The sequence below is a fragment of the Ovis aries genome, chromosome X (genome assembly GCF_016772045.2).
Source record: "Ovis aries strain OAR_USU_Benz2616 breed Rambouillet chromosome X, ARS-UI_Ramb_v3.0, whole genome shotgun sequence".
Lineage (NCBI taxonomy): Eukaryota > Metazoa > Chordata > Mammalia > Artiodactyla > Bovidae > Ovis > Ovis aries.
This window is the reverse complement of record NC_056080.1, coordinates 52,919,975-52,941,542: the sequence shown is the minus strand read 5'-3', so window position 1 is coordinate 52,941,542 and position 21,568 is coordinate 52,919,975. Positions and strand designations below refer to the sequence as shown.

The 21,568-nt window shown below is 39.1% G+C and overlaps 1 protein-coding gene across 6 annotated transcripts in view; it reads left to right on the top strand.

Moving 5' to 3' along the window:
- PFKFB1 (6-phosphofructo-2-kinase/fructose-2,6-biphosphatase 1) overlaps window positions 1-21,568 on the top strand; it is a 136,023-nt gene that overhangs the window by 95,941 nt on the left and 18,514 nt on the right. For 4 of the 6 annotated variants that reach the window (XM_015104880.3, XM_060407821.1, XM_012106622.4 and 1 more), the window contains 3 exons: window positions 8,464-8,520; window positions 11,970-12,091; window positions 21,198-21,441. In XM_015104880.3, coding sequence (XP_014960366.1) covers window positions 8,464-8,520; window positions 11,970-12,091; window positions 21,198-21,441 — 423 coding nt within the window. The remainder of the gene's footprint in view (window positions 1-8,463; window positions 8,521-11,969; window positions 12,092-21,197; window positions 21,442-21,568) is intronic. The other 2 variants (XM_027963337.2, XM_042242105.1) reach the window with 1 other exon arrangement.

Genomic DNA, 21,568 nt, shown 5'->3' with positions numbered 1-21,568 from the left:
AATTCTGGTTTCCTCGGTGTGTATGCCCAGCAGTGGGATTGCTGTGTCATAAAGCAGTTCTATTTGCAATTTTTAAGGAATCTCCACACTGTCCTCCGTAGTGGCTGTACTAGTTTGCATTCCCATCAACAGTGTGGGTTCCCTTTTCTCCACACCCTCTCCAGCATTTATTGCTTGCAGATTTTTGGATCACAGCCATTCTGACTGGTGTGAAGTGGTACCTCATTTGGTTTTTGTGGCATTTCTCTAATAATAAGTGATGTTGAGCATATTTTCATGTGTTTGTTAGCCATCCATACATCTTCTTTGGAGAAATGTCTATTTAGTTCTTTGGCCCACTTTTTGATTGGGTCATTTATTTTTCTGGAATTGAGCTGCATAAGTTGCTTGTATATTTTTGAGATTAGTTGTTTGTCAGTTATAATGAGAAAGTAGAAAAAGAAATTAAGGAAACAATTCCATTCACCATTGCAGTGAAAAGAATAAAATACATAGGAATATATCTACCTAAAGAAACTAAAGACCTATATATAGAAAACTATAAAACACTGATGAAAGAAATCAAATAGGACACTAATAGATGGAGAAATATACCATGCTCATGGATCAGAAGAATCAATATAGTGAAAATGAGTATACTACCCAAAGCAATTTACAAATTCAATGCAATCCCTATCAAGCTACCAACGATATTTTTCACAGAACTAGAACAAATAATTTCAAGATTTGTATGGAAATACAAAAAACCTCGAATAGCCAAAGCAATCTTGAGAAAGAAGAATGGAACTGGAGGAATCAACTTGCCTGACTTCAGGCTCTACTACAAAGCCACAGTCATCAAGATAGTATGGTACTGGCACAAAGACAGAAATATAGATCAATGGAACAAAATAGAAAGCCCAGCAATAAATCCACACACATATGGACACCTTATCTTTGACAAAGGAGGCAAGAATATACAGTGGAGTAAAGACAATCTCTTTAACAAGTGGTGCTGGGAAAACTGGTCAACCACTTGCAAAAAAAATGAAACTAGATCACTTTCTAACACCGCACACAAAAATGAACTCAAAATGGATTGAAGGTCTAAATGTAAGACCAGAAACTATAAAACTCCTAGAGGATAATATAGGCAAAACACTCTCAGAAATAAATCACAGCAGGATCCTCTATGATCCACCTCCCAGAATTCTGGAAATAAAAGCAAAAATAAACAAATGGGATCTAATTAAAATTAAAAGCTTCACACAACAAAGGAAAATATAAGCAAGGTGAAAAGACAGCCTTCTGAATGGGAGAAAATAATACCTACTATTAGTTTTCAAAAAAAGAGACCCTGGTTTTAAAGCAAACTTTATCTTTATATATATATATATATATATATATATATATATATATATATATATATATATAAAATAATTTTTGTGACTTTTTTCATTAATATTGTTTTTTTGAAAATCCAACTTCTACTCTAGACTTTTAATCTTTGCTTTTTGGTATTTGTTATCAATTTTGTACCTTTAAGAACCCAATTTTCAGTACCCATTTCTACTTGGGAGTGAGATTACTGGCTTGACCGCTCTCTCCCCCTTTGGACTCTCCTTTTTCTCCACTAGGTTACCTCTATCTCCTCCCTCCCCCTTCTCTTCTATACTAAACTCTGTGAATCTCTTTGTGTGTTCCGGACAGTGGAGAACACTTAGGGAACTGATTACTGGTTGAATCTGTCTCTCACCTTTTGACTCCCCCTTTTATCCTCCTGGCGACCTGTCTCCTTCCTCCCTCTTATCTTCTCTGTATAACTCCATGAACATCTCTGAGGGATCCAGACTGTGGAGCACACATAAGGAAGTGATTACTGGCTAGCTTTCTGTCTCCTCTCTTGATTCCACTTCATCTCATCCTGGTCACCTCTATCTCCCTCCTCTCTCTTCTCTTCTCCATGTAACTCTGTGAACCTCTCTGGGTGTCCCTCACTGTGGAGAAACTTTTCATCTTAAACCTAGATGTTTTATCAGTGGTGCTGTATATATGGAGAAGTCTTGAGGCTACTGTAAAAATAAGACTAAAAATCAGAAGCAGAAGGTTTAAGTCCAAATCCTGAGAACACCAGAGAACTCCTGACTCCAGGGAACATTAATCGACAGGAACTCATCTAATGCCTCCATACATACACTGAAACCAAGCATCATCCAAGGACCAATAAGTTCTAAAGCAAGACATACCATTCAAATTCTCCACCAACACAGGAACACAGCCCTGAGCTTCAATATACAGGCTGTCCAAAGTCACTCCAAACACACTGACATCTCATAACTCATTACTGGACACTTCATTGCACTCCAGAGAGAAGAAATCCAGCTCCACCCACCAGAACACTGACACAAGCTTCCCTAACCAGGAAACCTTGACACGCCACCTGTACAACCCTACCCACAGTGAGGAAACTCCACAATAACGATAACTCCACAAACTGCCATGATTCAGAAAGGCCACCCCAAACACAGCAATTTAAAAAAGATGAAGAGACAGAGTAACGTAAAGGAACGGGATAAATACCCATCAAACCAAACAAAAGAGGAAGAGATAGGGAATCTACCTGATAAAGAATTCCGAATAATGATAGTGAAAATGATCCAAAATCTTGAAATCAAAATGGAATCACAGATAAATAGCCTGGAGACAAGGATTGAGAAGATGCAAGAAAGGTTTAACGAGGATCTAGAAGAAATAAAAAAGAGTCAATATATAATGAATAATGCAATAAACGAGATGAAAAACACTCTGGAGGGAACAAATAGTATAATAAGATACTAGAATAAATAGTAGAATAAGGCAGAAGATAGGACTAGTGAGGAAGAAGATAGAATGGTAGAAATAAATGAATCAGAGAGGAAAAAAGAAAAACGAATTAAAAGAAATGAGGACAATCTCAGAGACCTCCAAGACAATGTTAAACGCCCCAAAATTCAAATCATAAGAGTCCCAGAAGAAGACAAAAAGAAAGTCCATGAGAAAATACTTGAGAAGATAACAGTTGAAAACTTCCCTTATATGGGGAAGGAAATAATCACCCAAGTCCAAGAAACCCAGAAAGTCCCAAATAAAATAAACCCAAAGCGAAACACCCCAAGATGCATATTAATCAAATTAACAAAGATCAAACAAAAAGAACAAATATTAAAAGCAGCAAGGGGAAAACAACAAATAACACACAAGGGGATTCCCATAAGGATAACAGCTGGTCTTTCAATAGAAACTCTTCAGGCCACGAGGGAATGGCAAGACATACTTAAAGTGATGAAAGAAATTAACCTACAGCCCAGATGACTGTACCCAGCAAGGATCTCATTCAAATATGAAGGAGAAATCAAAAGCTTTACAGACAAGCAAAAGCTGAGAGAATTCAGCACCACCAAACCAGCTCTCCAACAAATGCTAAAGGATCTTCTCTAGACAAGAAACAAAAAGGGTGTATAAACTCAAACCCAAAATAATAAAGTAAATGGCAACTGGATCATACTTATCAATAATTACCTTAAATGTAAGTGGGTTGAATGCCCCAACCAAAAGACAAAGACTGGCTGAATGGATACAAAAACAAGACCCTTATATATGTTGTCTACAAGAGACGCACCTCAAAACAAGGGACACATACAGACTGAAAGTGAAGAGCTGGAAAAAGATATTCCATGCAAATAGAGACCAAACAAAAGCAAGAATAGCAATACTCATATCAGATAAAATAGACTTTAAAACAAAGGCTGTGAAAACAGACAAAGAAGGACACTATATAATGATCAAAGGATCAATCCAAGAAGAAGATAACACAATTATAAATATATATGCACCCAACATAGGAGCACCACAATATGTAAGACAAATGCTATCAAGTATGAAAGGGGAAATTAACAATGACACAATAATAGTGGGAGACTTTAATACCCCACCCATACCTATGGATAGACCAACTAAACAGAAATGAAACACAAACTTTAAATGATAACAATAGATCAGTTGGACCTAATTGATATCTATAAGACATTTCATCCCAAAACAATGAATTTCACTTTTTTTTCAAGCACACATGGAACCTTCTCCAGGATAGATCATGTCCTGGGCCATAAATCTAGCCTTGGTAAATTAAAAAAAAAAATGAATAATTCCAAGCATCTTTTCTGACCACAATGCAGTAAGATTAGATCTCAATTACAGGAAAAACAAACTATTAAAAATTCCAACATATAGAGGCTGAACAACATGCTTCTGAATAACCACCAAATCACAAAAGAAATCAAAATATGCATAGAAATGAATCAAAATGAAAACACAACAGCCCAAAACCTGTGGGACACTGTAAAATAAGTGCTAAGGGGAAAGTTCATAGCAACGAAGGCATACCTCATGAAACAAGAAAAAAGTCCAATAAATAACCTAACTCTACACTGAAAGCAACTAGAAAAGGAAGAAATGAAGAACCCCAGGGTTAGTAGAAGGAAAGAAATCTTAAAAATTAGGGCAGAAATAAATGCAAAAAATTTTTACCTCTCAGGTTTTGCTAGAGATTTTAAGAGATGATATCTTAAGAGTTGAAATTATAATTAAAATATGTAATCAAAACTACTAGAAATAATAAGCAAAATGTGTCAGTATGCAAGAAAGTAAGATGTTAGTTTTCAGCAAAAGTAGGTATGAGGAATGAAAATGTATTTTATTAAGGGGAAATAATGATTTTGTCATAGAGTTAGTTGTTTTTTTATGGAAAAACAATGGCTAAATGAATATGGATATATAAAGTTGTAGAAGGTTTGTAGAAATGGAGCCCTTAAAAAGAGTTTTGTACCTGTGAAGGCTGAGACTGGATTCAATTTTATTAAGTAAATGAATTTTGTTATTGAGGGTGGGCTGATGCAGGATTGGAGTTTGTTTTTTTCTTAATAGAACAAAGTTTTCTTGTAATGTTGAGCTATTTTGATAACCGATTGTGAATTTCTTTGCTTTCCAAACACTCTATACTTGCCTTAAAAATCTTTTATTGTCACGTTGGTTGAGTAATTATTGCTTTGTGGTGGTTTATGATTCAATTTGACCAGGTGTTTTAAAACACTTTTGATGTTTTTCGACAAACTGTACAAATGTCAAATTCTAAATAAAATTCTTTTGAACTCTGAAAAAAAAAAAAAAAAGAAAGAAACAAAGGAGACCATAGCAAAAATCAACAAAGCCAAAAGCTGGTTCTTTGAAAGGATAAATAAAATTGACAAACCATTAGCCAGACTCATTTAAACAAAGTGAGAAAAATCAAATCAACAAAATTAGAAATGAAAATGGAGAGATCACAACAGACAACACAAAAATACAAAGGCTCATAAGAGACTACTATCAGCAATTATATGCCAATAAAATGCACAACATGGAAGAAATGGACATATTCTTAGGAAAGTACAACTTTCCAAAACTGAACCAGGAAGAAATAGAAAATCTTAAAAAACCCATCACAAGCACGGAAACTGAAACTGTAATCAGAAATCTTCCAGCAAAAAAAAAAAAAAAAAAAAGCCCAGGTCCAGACGGCTTCACAGCTGAATTCTACCAAAAATTTAGAGAAGAGCTAACACCTATCCTACTCAAACTCTTCCAGAAAATTGCAGAGGAAGGTCAACTTTCAAACTCATTCTATGAGGCCACCATCACCCTAATACAAAAACCTGACAAAGATGCCACAAAAAAAGAAGACTACAGGCCAATATCACTGATGAACATAGATGTAAAAATCCTTAACAAAATTCTAGCAATCAGAATCCAACAACACATTAAAAAACAACACATTAAAGCCCCATAACCAAGTGGGCTTTATCCCAGGGATGCAAGAATTCTTCAATATCCACAAATCAATCAATGTAATACACCACATTAACAAATTGAAAAATAAAAGCCATATGATTATCTCAATAGAGGCAGAGAAAGCCTTTGACAAAATTCAACATCTATTTATGATAAAAACTCTCCAGAAAGCAGGAATAGAAGGAACATACCTCAACATTATAAAAGCTATATATGACAAACCCACAGCAAACATTATCCTCAATGGTGAAAAATTGAAAGCATTTCCCCTAAAGTCAGGAACAAGACAAGGGTGCCCACTCTCACCACTACTATTCAACATAGTTTTGGAAGTTTTGGCCACAGCAATCAGATCAGAAAAAGAAATAAAAGGAATCCAAATTGGAAAAGAAGAAGTAAAACTCTCACTGTTTGCAGATGACATGATAGAAAACCCTCTACATAGAAAACCCTAAAGACTCCACCAGAAAATTCCTAGAGCTAATTAATGAGTATAGCAAAGTTGCAGAATATAAAATCAACACACAGAAATCCCTTGCATTCCTATACACTAATAATGAGAAAATAGAACAAGAAATTAAGGAAACAAGTCCATTCACCATTGCAACGAATAGAATAAAATGCTTAGGAATATATGTACCTAAAGAAACAAAAGACCTATATATAGAAAACTATAAAACACTGGTGAAAGAAATCCAAGAGGACACTAATGGATGGAGAAATATACCATGTTCATGGATTGGAAGAATCAATGTAGTGAAAATGAGTACACTACCCCAAACAATCTATAAATTCAGTGCAATCCCTGCCAAGCTACCAATGATATTTTTCACACAGCTAGAACAAATAATTTCACAATTTGTATGGAAATACAAAAAACCTCGAAATAGTCAAAGCAATCTTGAGAAAGAAGAATGGAACTGGAGGAATCAACTTGCCTGACTTCAGGCTCTACTATAAAGCCACAGTCATCAAGACAGTATGGTACTGGCACAAAGACAGAAATATTGATCAATAGAACAAAACAGAAAGCCCAGAGAAAAGTCCACGCACCTATGGACACCTTATCTTTGACACAGGAGGCAAGAATATACAATGCAGAAAAGATAATCTCTTTAACAAGTGGTGCTGGGAAAACTGGTCAACCACTTGTAAAAGAGTGAAACTAGAACACTTTTTAACGCCATACACAAAAATAAACTCAAAATGGATTAAAACCTAAACGTAAGACTGGAAACTATAAAACTCCTAGAGGAGAACATAGGCAAAACACTCTCCAACATAAATCACAGCAGGATCCTCTATGACCCACCTCCCAGAATATTGGAAATGAAAGGAAAAATAAATGGCCCTAATTAAAATTAAAAGCTTCTGCACAAAAATGGAAACTATAAGCAAGCTGAAAAGATAGCCTTCAGAATGGGAGAAAATGATAGAAAATGAAGCAACTGACAAAAAATTAATCTCAAAAATATACAAGCAACTTATGCAGCTCAATTCCAGAAAAATAAATGACCCAATCAAAAAATGGGCCAAAGAACTAAACAGACATTTCTCCAAAGAAGGCATACAGATAACTAACAAACACATGAAAAGATGCTCAACATCACTCATTATCAGAGAAAGCAAATCAAAACCACAATAAGGTACCATTTCACACCAGTCAGAATGGCTGCGATCCAAAAGTCTACAAGCAATAAATGCTGGAGACGGTGTGGAGAAAAGGGAACCATCTTACACTGTTTGTGGGAATGCAAACTGGTACAACTACTATGGAGAACAGTGTGGAGATTCCTTAAAAAATTGCAAATAGAACTGCCATATGACCCAGCAATCCCACTGCTGGGCATACACACCGAGGAAACCAGAACTGAAAGAGACATGTGTACCCCAGTGTTCATCGCAGCACTCTCTATAATAGCCAGGAAATGGAAGCAACCTAGATGTCCATCAGCAGACGAGTGGATAAGAAAGCAGTGGTACATATACACAATGGAGTATTATTCAGCCATTAAAAAGAATACATTTGAATCAGTTCTAATGAGGTGGATGAAACTGGAGTTTGTTATACAGAGTGAAGTAAGCCAGAAAGAAAAACACCAATGCACTATACTAATGCATATTTATGGAATTCATAAAGATGGTAATGATAACCCTGTATGAGAGACAGAAAAGAGACACAGATGTGTAGAACAGTCTTTTGGACTCTGTGGGCAAGGGCAAGGGTGGGATGATTTGGGAGAGTGGCATTGAAACATGTATAATATCATATGTGAAACAACTTGCCAGTCCAGTTTCGATGCATGACACAGGATGCTCGGGGCTGGTGCATTGGGATGACCCAGAGGGATGGTACGGGGAGGAAGGTGGAAGGGGGGTTCAGGATGGGAAACACATGTACACCCATGGCAGATCATGTTGATGTATGGCAAAACCAATACAATATTGTAAAGTAATTAGCTCCCAATTAAAATAAATAAATTTATATATATATATATATTTTTTTTTTAAAGAGCTGCCTCTAAAGATGATTCAGAGTCATTGAGAAGAAGTCAAGTTATGTTTAGCTCATGCCAAACATAATTCCTTGCTGAAATCTCTCTTTTGTTTCTCTTATAGGTCTTTTTCATTGAGTCCATTTGTAATGACCCTGAAGTCATTGCAGAAAACATCAGGGTAAGGAGTACCAGTCACCTTTTCTTTCCTTCTTATTTTTTCTCAGATTTGGATCATGCCTAGAAATGTCTCTGTAGTTAAAGGAGGTATTTTTCCATTAGCTTCTCCTCCCACTTCCTATAGAAAGTATTCCTTCACCATCCTGTCATACAATGATTCTGTGAAATTCTTCTTAGTACTGGAGAGAGGAAACTAATGTTCCAAGGGAAGCAGTAAGTTGCCAAGAGTTTATACAGCTGGGAAGAGAAAGAACTGGGGGTGAACCTCAGGTCTGTCTATCTGTCTTGAAAGCTCTTTTTTCTGCCCCACAGTTTGTATCAAATTTATCACTGCTCTTAGATTCCAGGTATGTGGTCTAGAGTTAGAACACTCACCACATTTTATTGTTTCCTATTTCATCAAATTACTGTATCTTGGGGACAGAGAAGACCTTAAAGATCACCTCCTTCAATGTTTCATCAGAAACTTGAAATCTTAGCTAAAGGTTTGTCTAAATTTTCTTTTTTGTACCTCCAATTATGAGGCTCACTGCCTTCATTAAATGCAGTCCAATCAAGCTGAAATCTGACTCCCTGTAATCTCCACTGATTGGTCCTATTTTTGCCTCTTGAGGCATAGAATATGTCCAAATCCTCTCTTTCCTTTTCATCCATCCACCTGTCCATCCGTTTGTTGATTAAACATAAATTGTATCCATATACCTGGACTGAACCACTTGGGGTATAAGAGACAGAAATAGCTAAAGGAGAGTCCAGCCTTGAACTCACACTCTAGTGAGGGAGACTGACAACATAAGAGATGTAACTCTGTGAGATCAGTGCTGAGATAAACGAACAAAGGATGCTGTGGAAGGCTGTTGAGGAACTAACCTTGCATAAGAAGGCTTCTTCTTCAAGATAACAGCTGACCTGCATCTTGAAGAATGAATAGGTATTTGGCAGGTAAAGAATGGAAAATAAAGGAATGGCATATACTAAATATGGCGCCTTGGGGGAACTAGAAATAGCTTAGATTGGTTAAAGCAAAGTGTGTGTAGGACTAGAAGAGCAATGGGAGATGAGGATGAAGAAATCATTCAGGGCACAATCAAAACAAGCCATGTGTCACCTGCTAAAATATTTCATACATGCATGCTAAATTGCTTTAGTCATGTTCAATATTTTGCAACCCTATGGACTGTAGCTCACCAGTCTCTTGTGTCTATGGGGAATCTCCAGGCAAGAATACTGGGGTGGGTTGCCATGTCCTTCTCCAGGGTATCTTCCTGATCCAGGGATCGAACCTGAGCCTCTTATGTCTCCTGCATGGGAGGTGGGTTTTTAACCACTAGCGCCACCTGCAAACCCGAAATATTTCATACTTTATCCTAAAAGACATGAGGAAATAGTGAAGGGTTTCAAGTAGAGGAATTCCATATTCAGGTGTGCACATTAGAACTATACTTCTTGCTACTAGTAAGGGAAAGTAAACTGTAAACAGAGTAACTTGTCACAAAGATAGAGTGAGCATCCAAGGAAGAGAGAATGGAGGTCATTTGGGGAGATATTTAGAAGATATAGTGAGGTATATAGAAGGTATATACCTTCTAAGAGGTGGGGGTGATAGAAAGAGACACATCTAGTATGATTCTCAGATTCATTTAAGGCTCAGAAGTGAAAGGCAAATGAGAAAAGGAAAGATATATCCAATTGTATGCAGAGTTCCAAAGAAGAGCAAGGAGAGATAAGAGAGCCTTCCTCAGTGATCAATGCAAAGAAATAGAGGAAAACAACAGAATGGGAAAGACTAGAGATCTTTTCAAGAAATTAGGGATACCAAGGGAACATTTCATGCAAAGATGGGCTCAATAAAGGACAGAAATGGTATGGACCTAACAGAAGCAGAAGATATTAAGAAGAGGTGGCAAGGATACACAGAAGAACTATACAAAAAAGATCTTTCTGACCCAGATAACCATGATGGTGTGACCACTCACCTAGAGCCAGACATCCTGGAATGTGAAGTCAAGTGGGCCTTAGAAAGCATCACTATGAACAAAGCTAGTGGAGTTGCTGGAATCAGGAAAGGAGTAGGTCAAGGCTGTATATTGTCACCCTGTTTATTTAACTTCTATGCAGAGTACATCATGAGAAATGCTGAGCTGGATGAAGCACAAGCTGGAATCAAGATTGCTGGGAGAAATATCAATAACCCCAGATATGCAGATGATGCCATGCCTATGGCAGAAAGCAAAGAAGAACTAAAAAGCCTCTTGATGAAAGTGAAAGAAGAAAGTGAAAATTTGGGGTTAAAACTCAACATTCAGAAAACTAAGATCATGGCATCCACTCGCATCACTTCATGGCAAATAGATGGGGAAACAATGGAAACAGTGACAGACTTTATTTTCTTGGGCTCCAAAATCACTGCAGATGGTGACTGCAGCCATGACATTAAAAGACATTTGCTCCTTGGAAGAAAAACTATGCCCAACCTAAAGAGCATATTAAAAAGTAGAGACATTACTTTGCTGACAAAGTCCATCTAGTCAAAGCTATGGTTTTTCCAGTAGTCATGTGTGGATGTGAGAGTTGGACTATAAAGAATGCTGAGCACCGAAGAATTTGTGTTTTCGAACTGTGGTGTTGGAGAAGACGCTTGAGAATCCCTTGGACAGCAAGGATATTCAACCAGTCCATCCTAGAGGAAATCAGTCCTGAAAATTCATTGGAAGGACTGATGCTGAAGCTGAAACTTCAATACTTATGCAAAGAACTGAGTCATTTGAAAAGACCCTGATGCTGGAAAAGATTGAAGGCAGGAGGAGAAGGGAACGACAGAGGATGAGATGGCTGGATGGCATCACCGACTCAGTGGACATGAGTTTGAGTAAACGCCAGAAGTTGGTGATGGACAGGGAGGCCTGGCATACTGCAATCCATGGGGTCACAAACAGTCAGACATGACTGAGTGACTGAACTCAACTGACTTAAGTAGATGATAATACCATTCACTGAGATGTAGATATGGGTAAAGAAGTTAGATCCTAAGGGATTAGAAGATGCCAGCCCTTCAGAAATCTAAAGCCAACATATGCTAAGTTATCCCAGTAAACACTCGATACATGTAAGCCATTATGACCCCTGGTTAAGATCTTCTGTTCCTCTTCTTCAACCATTTCTCACAACACAATTTCCAGTCCACTTATAAATCATTATCTTAAACTGTGTACTCTAGAACTGAATATAATATAACAGACCTTGTTTGAGCACACAGATAAGGAATGAAGGGTTATACTGTTCAGATTCTCTTCAACTGTCTGATTTTATAAACTTCAGCAAGGCCCCTCTCTAAGTCTCAGTCTCCTCATCTTTATGATGAGGGATATTGTACTCAGTGAACTCTAAGAGCTCTTCCCAAGGGCACTGTCAGAATCTCTGTCTCCCATGGTTCTTTCTCCCTTCTTCCAGCAAGTGAAACTTGGCAGTCCTGATTATATAGACTGTGATCGTGAAAAGGTTCTGGAAGATTTTCTAAAGAGAATAGAGTGCTATGAGGTCAACTACCAACCCTTGGATGATGAACTGGATAGGTAAGAACCCAGCACCACAAAGTATAGGTCTGGATTCTTAGCCTGGTTTTGATGTCTTATAGGACCTGAAGAAATGCCTTCCCCCTCTGGGCCTCAAGTTTATTAGTAACATCAGGGAGCTACACTTGATCTGTCTTCAAGGGCCCTCCCAGCTCTAATTATCCACGACATGGTGATTCTTTGATTTGTAAGGTGTTCACAAAGGGATTGAAGTAATGTTTTACTGAACAGTATGGACATATTAGGACCCTGGTCTCTGGAGTAAAATGCCTCTCCCCTATGGTTGTTACTACTGTGTTCTCAAAAGTATTATTCACATATGGATGACACTTCAGTTTCCAAAAGTGTTCACCTTTTTTTTTTTTTTTTGGTTTGTTTCATTGAATGCCCTTGGCACTCCAGTTAAGGAGGCTAAAATAGGTCTTATGATCACAAATTTTCAAGAAGAGGAAATTGCATCTTAGGGAGCTTGAGCTTGCTCAATCTTCTACCACATAAAGCTAGGATTTTAATCACACATTCTGTCTCTTAATCATGTCTTTTTTCACAATGCACATGTACCTTTTTCAGTCACTATGTATTTGAATTCTTTGGGCTGTGGTGTCTATAGGGGGTGTAAATAAGGGCAAGAAAAGTAGGTTGTATCTTTCAGTAGCTTCCATAGAGCTTTGATATATGAGAAGATACATGAAAAATATGAAACTTTCATTCATAATACCAACTAAAGATTGGAGAGATGTTAGCTGGAAGTACAGGGAAAATGTTAGCTTTAGACATAAGGTGTTCCCAGAAGCTCACTTTCTTTCAAAATAGGTTGTGATGAGAAGAGACCCTGGTCACTCAGACCCTCTGGGCCTCAAGTAGAAAGTATAAGGAGGCTGCTAATAGTCATCACCACTCTAAGAAGTTTAAAGAACATCCTTCCAGCTTTGTCCAACCAAAATCCCCAAGGTGAACATTGTTACTGCTTCACTTCTTAGATGGGGAAACAAACATAGAGCAGGGCAAGGACTTACCTGAGGCCACACAATGATTCAGTAGCAGAATATATACTCAAATTCTTATCTTCAAACTTCCATCATGGTTATCCCCTCCCACATACCTATATCATAAAAAGTGTCACATGACCTTATGTATGATTGTGAATATTGTTCACTGTGTCAGGTCAAGGGTACAATTGCTTTTCTCATCAAGGCATCTGTGCTGGAGTCAGGGAAAGTTTTGCAAATTTCCACAAAGGCACTATATGAGAAGTTTGAAGGAGGAGCGCTGAAGTGAAAGAACAGCATTGAGAAAGCTCTAGCCTTTAGTCTACACTTCTGGATGTGCTCAGTGTTTCATGAATCAGTTCAGGTCTGAAGATAACTGATTATGAAAGTTGGCTTTATCTAATCATTTTTCCATCAACAGACATTTACAATCCATGCATCAAGGTCCAAACCTAGTTGTGCACTAAGAATCCAAAGAGGGATAGGCTATCTGCTCTAATAGAATGACCACTTGGTTGAAGAAGACAATGAATATGCAGCTGGCCAGAATTTGGGGATGGTAAAGCAAGTGGGGTGGGGGAACACAGAAGAGGGGATTCAGTCCAACTTGGAGGAAAAGACCTGGAAGAGCATGTTTACCAAGTAATTAGGGCACCAGCAAGGAAGAGGCTACCAAAAATTAGAAATAAAAAAAAGACAATCTTGAAAGCTTTGATACTTTGTATTGGGTTGGCCAGAAAGTTTGTTTGGGTTTTTCTGAATGAACTTTCTGGCCAACACAATATTTCAAAAACAGCATCAAGGTAGTGAAAACAGAAAAGATCTAACCAGAACTCAGTAGAACCTCCTCTATTACAATATAGCTTATAATTTTTAGTATAAAGATGTCTCTCCCATCAGGAAGCTTCCATAAGCCTCTTATACTTATTCATCAGATGGCAGACAGAATGAAAACCACAAGCACAGAAAGCTAAAAAAACTGATCACACGGACCACAGCCTTGTCTAGCTCAATGAAAATATGAGCTACGCCATGTAGGGCCACACAAGACGGACAAGCCATGGTGAAGAATACAGACAAAACGTGGTCCACAGGAGAAGGAAATGACAATACACTTCAGTATTCCTGTTTTGAGAACCCCATGAACAGTATGAAAAGGCAAAAAGACGTGACACTGAAAGATAAACTCACCAAGTCGGTAGGTGCCCAATATGCTACTGGAGAAGAATGGAGAAATAACCTCAGAAAGAATGAAGAGATGGAGCCAAAGCAAAAACAATGCTCAGATGTGGGTGTGACTGGTGATGGAAGTAAAGTCTGATGCTATAAAGAATATTGCACAGGAATCTGGAATATTAGGTCATGAATCAAGGTAAATTGGAAGTGGTCAAATAGGAGACAGCAAGAGTGAACATTGATATTTTAGGAATCAGTGAATAGGAATAGATTGGAATGGGTCAATTTAATTCAGATGACAATTATTTCTACTACTAGGTGCAACAATCCCTTAGAAGAAATGAAATAACCCTCAAAGTCAACAAAAGAGTCCGAAATGCAGTACTTGGGTGCAATCTCAAAAACGACAGAATGATCTCTGTTCATTTCCAAGGCAAACCATTCAACATCACAGTAATCCAAGTCTGTGCCCCAGCCACTAATGCTGAAGAAGCTGAAGTTGAGTGGTTCTATGATGACCTACAAGACCTTCTAGAATTAACACCAAAAAGAGATGTCCTTTTCATCATAGGGAACTGGAATGCAAAAGCAGGAAGTCGAGATACCTGGAGTAACAGGCAAGTTTAGCATTAGAGTACAAAATGAAGCAGGGAAAAGGCTAACAAATTTTGCCAAGAGAATGCACTGGTCATAGCAAACACCTTTTTTCCAACAAAACAAGAGACAATGCTACACATGGACATCACCAGATGGTCAACACCGAAATCAGATTGATTATATTCTTTGCAGCCAAAGATGGAGAAGCTCTACACAGTCAGCAAAAACAAGACTGGAGTTGACTGTGGCTAAGATCATGAACTCCTTATTGCCAAATTGAGACCTAAATCGAAGAAAGTAGGGAAAACCACTAGACCATTCAGGTATGACCTAAATCAAATCCCTCACAATTGTAGAGTGGAAGTGACAAACATATACAAGGGGTTAGATCTGATAGGGTGTCTGAAGAACTATGGATGGAGGTTCATGACATTGTACAGGAGGCAGTGATTAAGACCATCCCCAACAAAAATAAATGCAAAAAGGCAAAAATGTACTCTGAGGAGATCTTACAAATAGCTAAGAAAAGAAGAGAAGCTAAAGGCAAAGGAGAAAAGGAAAGACATACCCATCTTAATGCAGAGTTCCAAAGAATAGCAAGGAAAGATAAGAAAGACTTCCTCAGTGATCAATGCAAAGAAATAGAGGAAAACAATAGAATGGGAAAGACTAGAGATCTCTTCAAGAAAATTAGAGATACCAAGGGAACATTTCATGCAAAGATGAGCACAATAAAGGACAGAAATGATATGGACCTAACAGAAGCAGGAGATATTAAGAAGAGGTGGCAAGAATACAAAGAAGAACCATACAAAAAAGATCCTAATGACCCAGATAACAACGATGGTGTGATCACACCTAGAGCTAGACATCCTGGAGTCTGAAGTCAAGCGGACCTTAGGAAGCATCACTACAAACAAAGCTAGTAGAGGTGCTACAATTTCAGCTGAGCAATTTCATTTCCTAAAAGACAGTGTTGTTAACGTGCTGCACTCAATATGCCAGCAAATTTGGAAAACTCAGCGGTGACCACAGGAGTGGAAAAGGTCAGTTTTCACTCTAATCACAAAGAAAGGCAATGCCAAAAACTACCACGCAATTCCACTCATCTCACACACTAGCAAAGTAATGCTCAAAATTCTCCAAGTGAGGCTTTAACAGCATGTGAACTGTGAACTTCCAGATGTTCAAGGTGGATTTAGAAAAGGCAGTGGAACCAGAGATCAAATTGCCAACATCTCCTGGATCAGAGAAAAATCAAGAGAGTTCCAGAAAAGCATCTACTCCTGCTTTATTGACTACATCAAAGCCTTTGACCATGTGGATTACAATAAACTCTGGAAAATGCTTAAAGAATTCGGAATACCAAGCCACCTTACCTGTCTCCTCAGAAATCTGTATGCAGGTCAAGAAACAACAGTTAGAACCAGACATGGAACAATGGACTGGTTCCATTTCTGAAAAGGAGTATATCAAGGCTGTATATTGTCACCTTGCTTATTTAACTTATATGCAGAGTACATTATGCGAAATGCCAGGCTGGGTGAAGCACAAGCTGGAATCAAGATTGCTGGGAGAAATATCAATAACCTCAGATATTCAGAAAACACCACCCTTACAGCAGAAGGCAAAGAAGAACTAAAGAACCTCTTGATGAAAGTGAAAGAGGAGAGTGAAAAGTTGACTTAAAGCTCAGCATTCAGATCATGGCATCCACTCCCACCACTTCATGGTAAATAGATGGGGAAACAATGGAAACAGTGACAGATTTTATTGGGCTACAAAATCACTGCAGATGGTGACTGCAGCCATGACATTAAAAGAAACTTGTTTCTTGGAAGAAAAGCTATGCCCAACCTAGAATCCCTCAGAAGAAATGGAGTAGCCATCATGGTCAACAAAAGAGTCTGAAATGCAGTACTTGGATGCAATCTCAAAAATGACAGAATGATCTCTGTTCGTCTCCAAGGCAAACCATTCAATATCACAGTTATCCTAGTTTATGCCCCAACCAGTAATGCTGAAGAAGCTGAAGTTGAACAGTTTTATAAAGACCTACAAGACCTTTTAGAACTAACACCCTAAAAAGATGTCCTTTTCATTATAGGGGACTAGAATGCAAAAGTAGAAAGTCAAAAAACACCTGAAGTAACAGGCAAATTTGGCCTTGGAATGCGGAATGAAGCAGGGCAAAGACTAATAGAGTTTTGCCAAGAAAATGCACTGGTCATAGCAAACACCCTCTTCCAACAACACAAGAGAAGACTCTACACATGGACATCACCAGATGGTCAACACTGAAATCACATTGATTATATTCTATGCAGCCAAAGATGGAGAAGCTGTATACAGTCAACAAAAACAAGACCAGGAGCTGACTGTGGCTCAGATCATGAACTCCTTATTACCAAATTCAGACTTAAATTGAAGAAAGTAGGGAAAACTGCTAGACCATTCAGGTATGACCTAAATCAAATCCCTTATGATTATACAGTGGAAGTGAGAAATAGATTTAAGGGCCTAGATCTGATAGAGTGCCTGATGAACTATGGAATGAAATTCATGACATTGTGCAGGAGACAGGGATCAAGACCATCCCCATGGAAAAGAAATGCAAAAAAGCAAAATGGCTGTCGGGGGAGGCCTTACAAATAGCTGTGAAGAGAAGAGAGGCAAAAAGAAAAGGAGAAAAGGAAAGATATAGGCATCTAAATGCAGAGTTCCAAAGAATAGCAAGAAGAGATAAGAAAGCCTTCTTCAGCGATCAATGCAAACAAATAGAGGAAAAGAACACAATGGGCAAGACTAGAGATCTCTTCAAGAAAATTAGAGATACCAAGGGAACATTTCATGCAAAGATGGGCTCGATAAAGGACAGAAATGATATGGACCTAACAGAAGCAGAAGATATTAAGAAGAGGTGGCAAGAATACACAGAAGAACTGTACAAAAAAGATCTTCACGACCCAGATAGTCATGATGGTGTGATCACTAATCTAGAGCCAGACATCTTGGAATGTGAAGTCAAGTGGGCCTTAGAAAGCATCACTACGAACAAAGCTAGTGGAGGTGATGGAATTCCAGTGGAGCTGTTTCAAATCCTGAAAGATGATGCTGTGAAAGTGCTACATTCAATATGCCAACAAATTTGGAAAACTCAGCAGTGACCACAGGACTGGAAAAGGTCCATTTTCATTCCAATCCCAAAGAAAGGCAATGCCAAAGAATGCTTAAACAACTGCATGATTGCACTCATCTCACATGCTAGTAAAGTAATGCTCAAAATTCTCCAAGCCAGGCTTCAGCAATAAGTGAACCGTGAAACCCCTGACGTTCAAGCTGGTTTTAGAAAAAGCAGAGGAACCAGAGATCAAATTGCCAACATCCCCTGGATCATGGAAAAAGCAAGAGAGTTCCAGAAAAACCGCTATTTCTTCTTTATTGACTATGCCAAAGCCTTTGTCTGTGTGGATCACAATAAACTGTGGAAAATTCTGAAAGAGATGGGAATCCCAGACCACCTGACCTGCCTCTTGAGAAATCTGCATGCAGGTCAGGAAGCAACAGTTAGAACTGGACATGGAACAACAGACTGGTTCCAAATAGGAAAAGGAGTACATCAAGGCTGTATATTGTCACCCTGCTTATTTAACTTATATGCAGAGTACATCATGAGAAACGCTGGACTGGAAGAAGCACAAGCTGGAATCAAGATCGCCAGGAGAAATATCAATAACCTCAGATATGTAAATGACACCACCCTTATGGCAGAAAGTGAATAGGACCTAAAAAGCCTCTTGATGAAAGTGAAAGAGGAGAGCGAAAAAGTTGGCTTAAAGCTCAACATTCAGAAAATGAAGATCATGGCATCTGGTCCCATCACTTCATGGCAAATAGATGGGGAAACAGTGAAAACAGTGTCAGACTTTATTTTTGGGGGTTCCAGAATCACTGCAGATGGTGACTGCAGCCATGAAATTAAAAGACGCTTACTCCTTGGAAGAAAAGTTATGACCAACCTAGATAGTATATTCAAAAGCAGAGACATTACTTTGCCAACTAAGGTCCGTCTAGTCAAGGCTATGGTTTTTCCTGTGGTCATGTATGGATGTGAGAGTTGGACTGTGAAGAAAGCTGAGCACCGAAGAACTGATGCTTTTGAACTGTGGTGTTGGAGAAGACTCTTGAGAGTCCCTTGGACTGCAAGGAGATCCAACCAGTCCATTCTGAAGGAGATCAGCCCTGGGATTTCTTTGGAAGGAATGATGCTAAAGCTGAAACTCCAGTACTATGGCCACCTCATGAGAAGAGTTGACTCACTGGAAAAGACTCTGAATGCTGGGAGGGATTGGGGGCAGGAGAAAGGAGACGACCAAGGCTGAGATGGCTGGATGGCATCACGGACTCGATGGATGTGAGTCTGAGTGAACTCCGGGAGATGGTGATGAACAGGGAGGCCTGGCGTGCTGCGATTCATGGGGTCGCAAAGAGTCAGACATGACTGAGCGACTGAACTGAACCTAGATAGCATATTAAAAAGCAGAGACATTACTTTGACGACAAAGATCCATCTAGTCAAAGCTATAGTTTTTCCAATAGTCATGTGAGAGTTGGACTATAAGGACAACTGTGCACCAAAGAATTGATGTTTTTTGAGTTGTGGTGCTGAAGAACTCTTGAGAGTCCCTTGGACTGCAAGGAGATCCAACCAGTCAAACCTGAAGAAAATCAGTCCTGAATGTTCATTGATGCTGAAGCTGAATCTCCAATACTTTGGTCACCTGATGTGAAGAATGCACTCATTAAAAAATACCCTGTTCCTGGGAAAGATTGAAGGCAGGAGGAGAAGTGGATAACAGAGGATGAGATGGTTGGATGGCATCACTGACTTGATGGACATGAGTTTGGGTAAATTCTGGGAGTTGGTGATGGACTGGGAGGCCTGGTATGCTGCAGTCCATGTTATTGCAAAGAGCCCAAGACTTAGCAACTGAACTGAACTGATAATTTTTATTTTAAAGTATAAATGGTGGGGGTATGCCAAGAAGAAATAGAAAATGTCATAGTTTTGATGTGAACTACCTCTAAATGATTCACATGATCCTGGGCTTAAAAAAATCTTCTTAGAGAGAGTGAATATTCTGACTCTTGGAGGATAGATGCATAGGAGCTCAGCTTTGGAAACCAGGGAAAGAACATCTTTTCAGGGAAAGATAACAGTACCTTGTAAAGGTCTAGTTAAGTCTGAATAAAAAGAGAAGTACAGATAATATTTCAGCAAAAGCATTAAGGCTGAAATTAAAGTTATGAGCATGGACATGGGACACTGAGGTGAGGCCAACCACAGCCAAGGTATGAAGGCACCTAGAATGTCAGAATAAGCTAAGGAATTTGGAATTTATCCTAGTCCCACTCAGAACCTAGTGCCAGGAATAAGACAACAAGGTGATATCAGACATTTTCTACCTAGGCTCTAAGAGTCATAGGTTGAAGAGTTTGACATCAGGCAAATTACTTCCTCTTTCTGTGTTTCAGTTTCCTCACCTATAAAACAGAGATTATAGTCTCCACTTCCTAGGATGGCTATGAGGATTTATGCAGTTTGAAACCTCCCACCCCTGCCAGATGCACACACACACACACACACACACACACACACACACACACACACATGAAATGCTCAGCAAATGCAAATGGCCTATGAGATGCAGGCAGTCAGGGACAGGCAGTCAGGCACAGTTGGCAGCTGCTTTTTTTTTTTTTTTTTGCTTTATGCAATAGATGTTTATATTAGAATATTAGGTGAGTTCTATTTTAAAATGTATTAGAAGAGCTGGATAATTTAAAGGGCCCACCCTTGCCAGAGTTCTTTAGTGACATGAAGAGATCTCCAGCTATTTCAGATATTTTTAAAGCATATTTGTAAGCATGACAGCAGATGCTCTGACCCTCAGACCTGAAAGAACAGTGACCATACCCTGTACCTGACTGCCTGTCCCTGACTGCTTCCAACATCTCATAGGCCACTTGAATTTGCTTCCTGCTTGACTGTTGGAGAATTACTGTTTCTCTCTCAGTACGTCAGCAGTGTGAACCACAGAAGAGAGAATATTAGATGCATGGAGTGTAATGAGTGAAAGTAAAAAAACAGTCTGGCTCAAACTGAGACTGAGGAAAGGAGACAAAGGGAGATGGTAGCAAGCAGTGAGCGCCTCAGGGTGGCCAGGAACAAGTTTCTAGAACAGCTATGCACAAGGCAAAACTAGAGGAAAGGTAAGTGAGAGCTGTGTTATGGAGTAGGCTTGAAGGCAGGCTGTGTGGTTGGGGCTTTCTCTTGGGATCAGCCTCTCCAACATCAGCTCCTGCTTGGACTGGCCCAGCCACCTGTCCTACATCAAGATCTTCGACGTGGGCACACGCTACATGGTGAATCGTGTGCAGGACCATATCCAGAGCCGCACAGTCTACTATCTCATGAACATTCACGTCACACCCCGCTCCATCTACCTATGCCGGCATGGTGAGAGTGAACTCAACCTCAGAGGCCGCATTGGAGGTGACTCTGGCCTCTCAGCTCGAGGCAAGCAGGTAGGGAAGGCCCCATGCATTCTGAAACATTGACTGGGCTGGTTCAAGTGGGCCACAAGTTGGTGGGGTGGCTGCTGACTGGGTCCTGAGGGTGGAGGGACTCAGTGACAAGGTAAAAGCAGGTTCT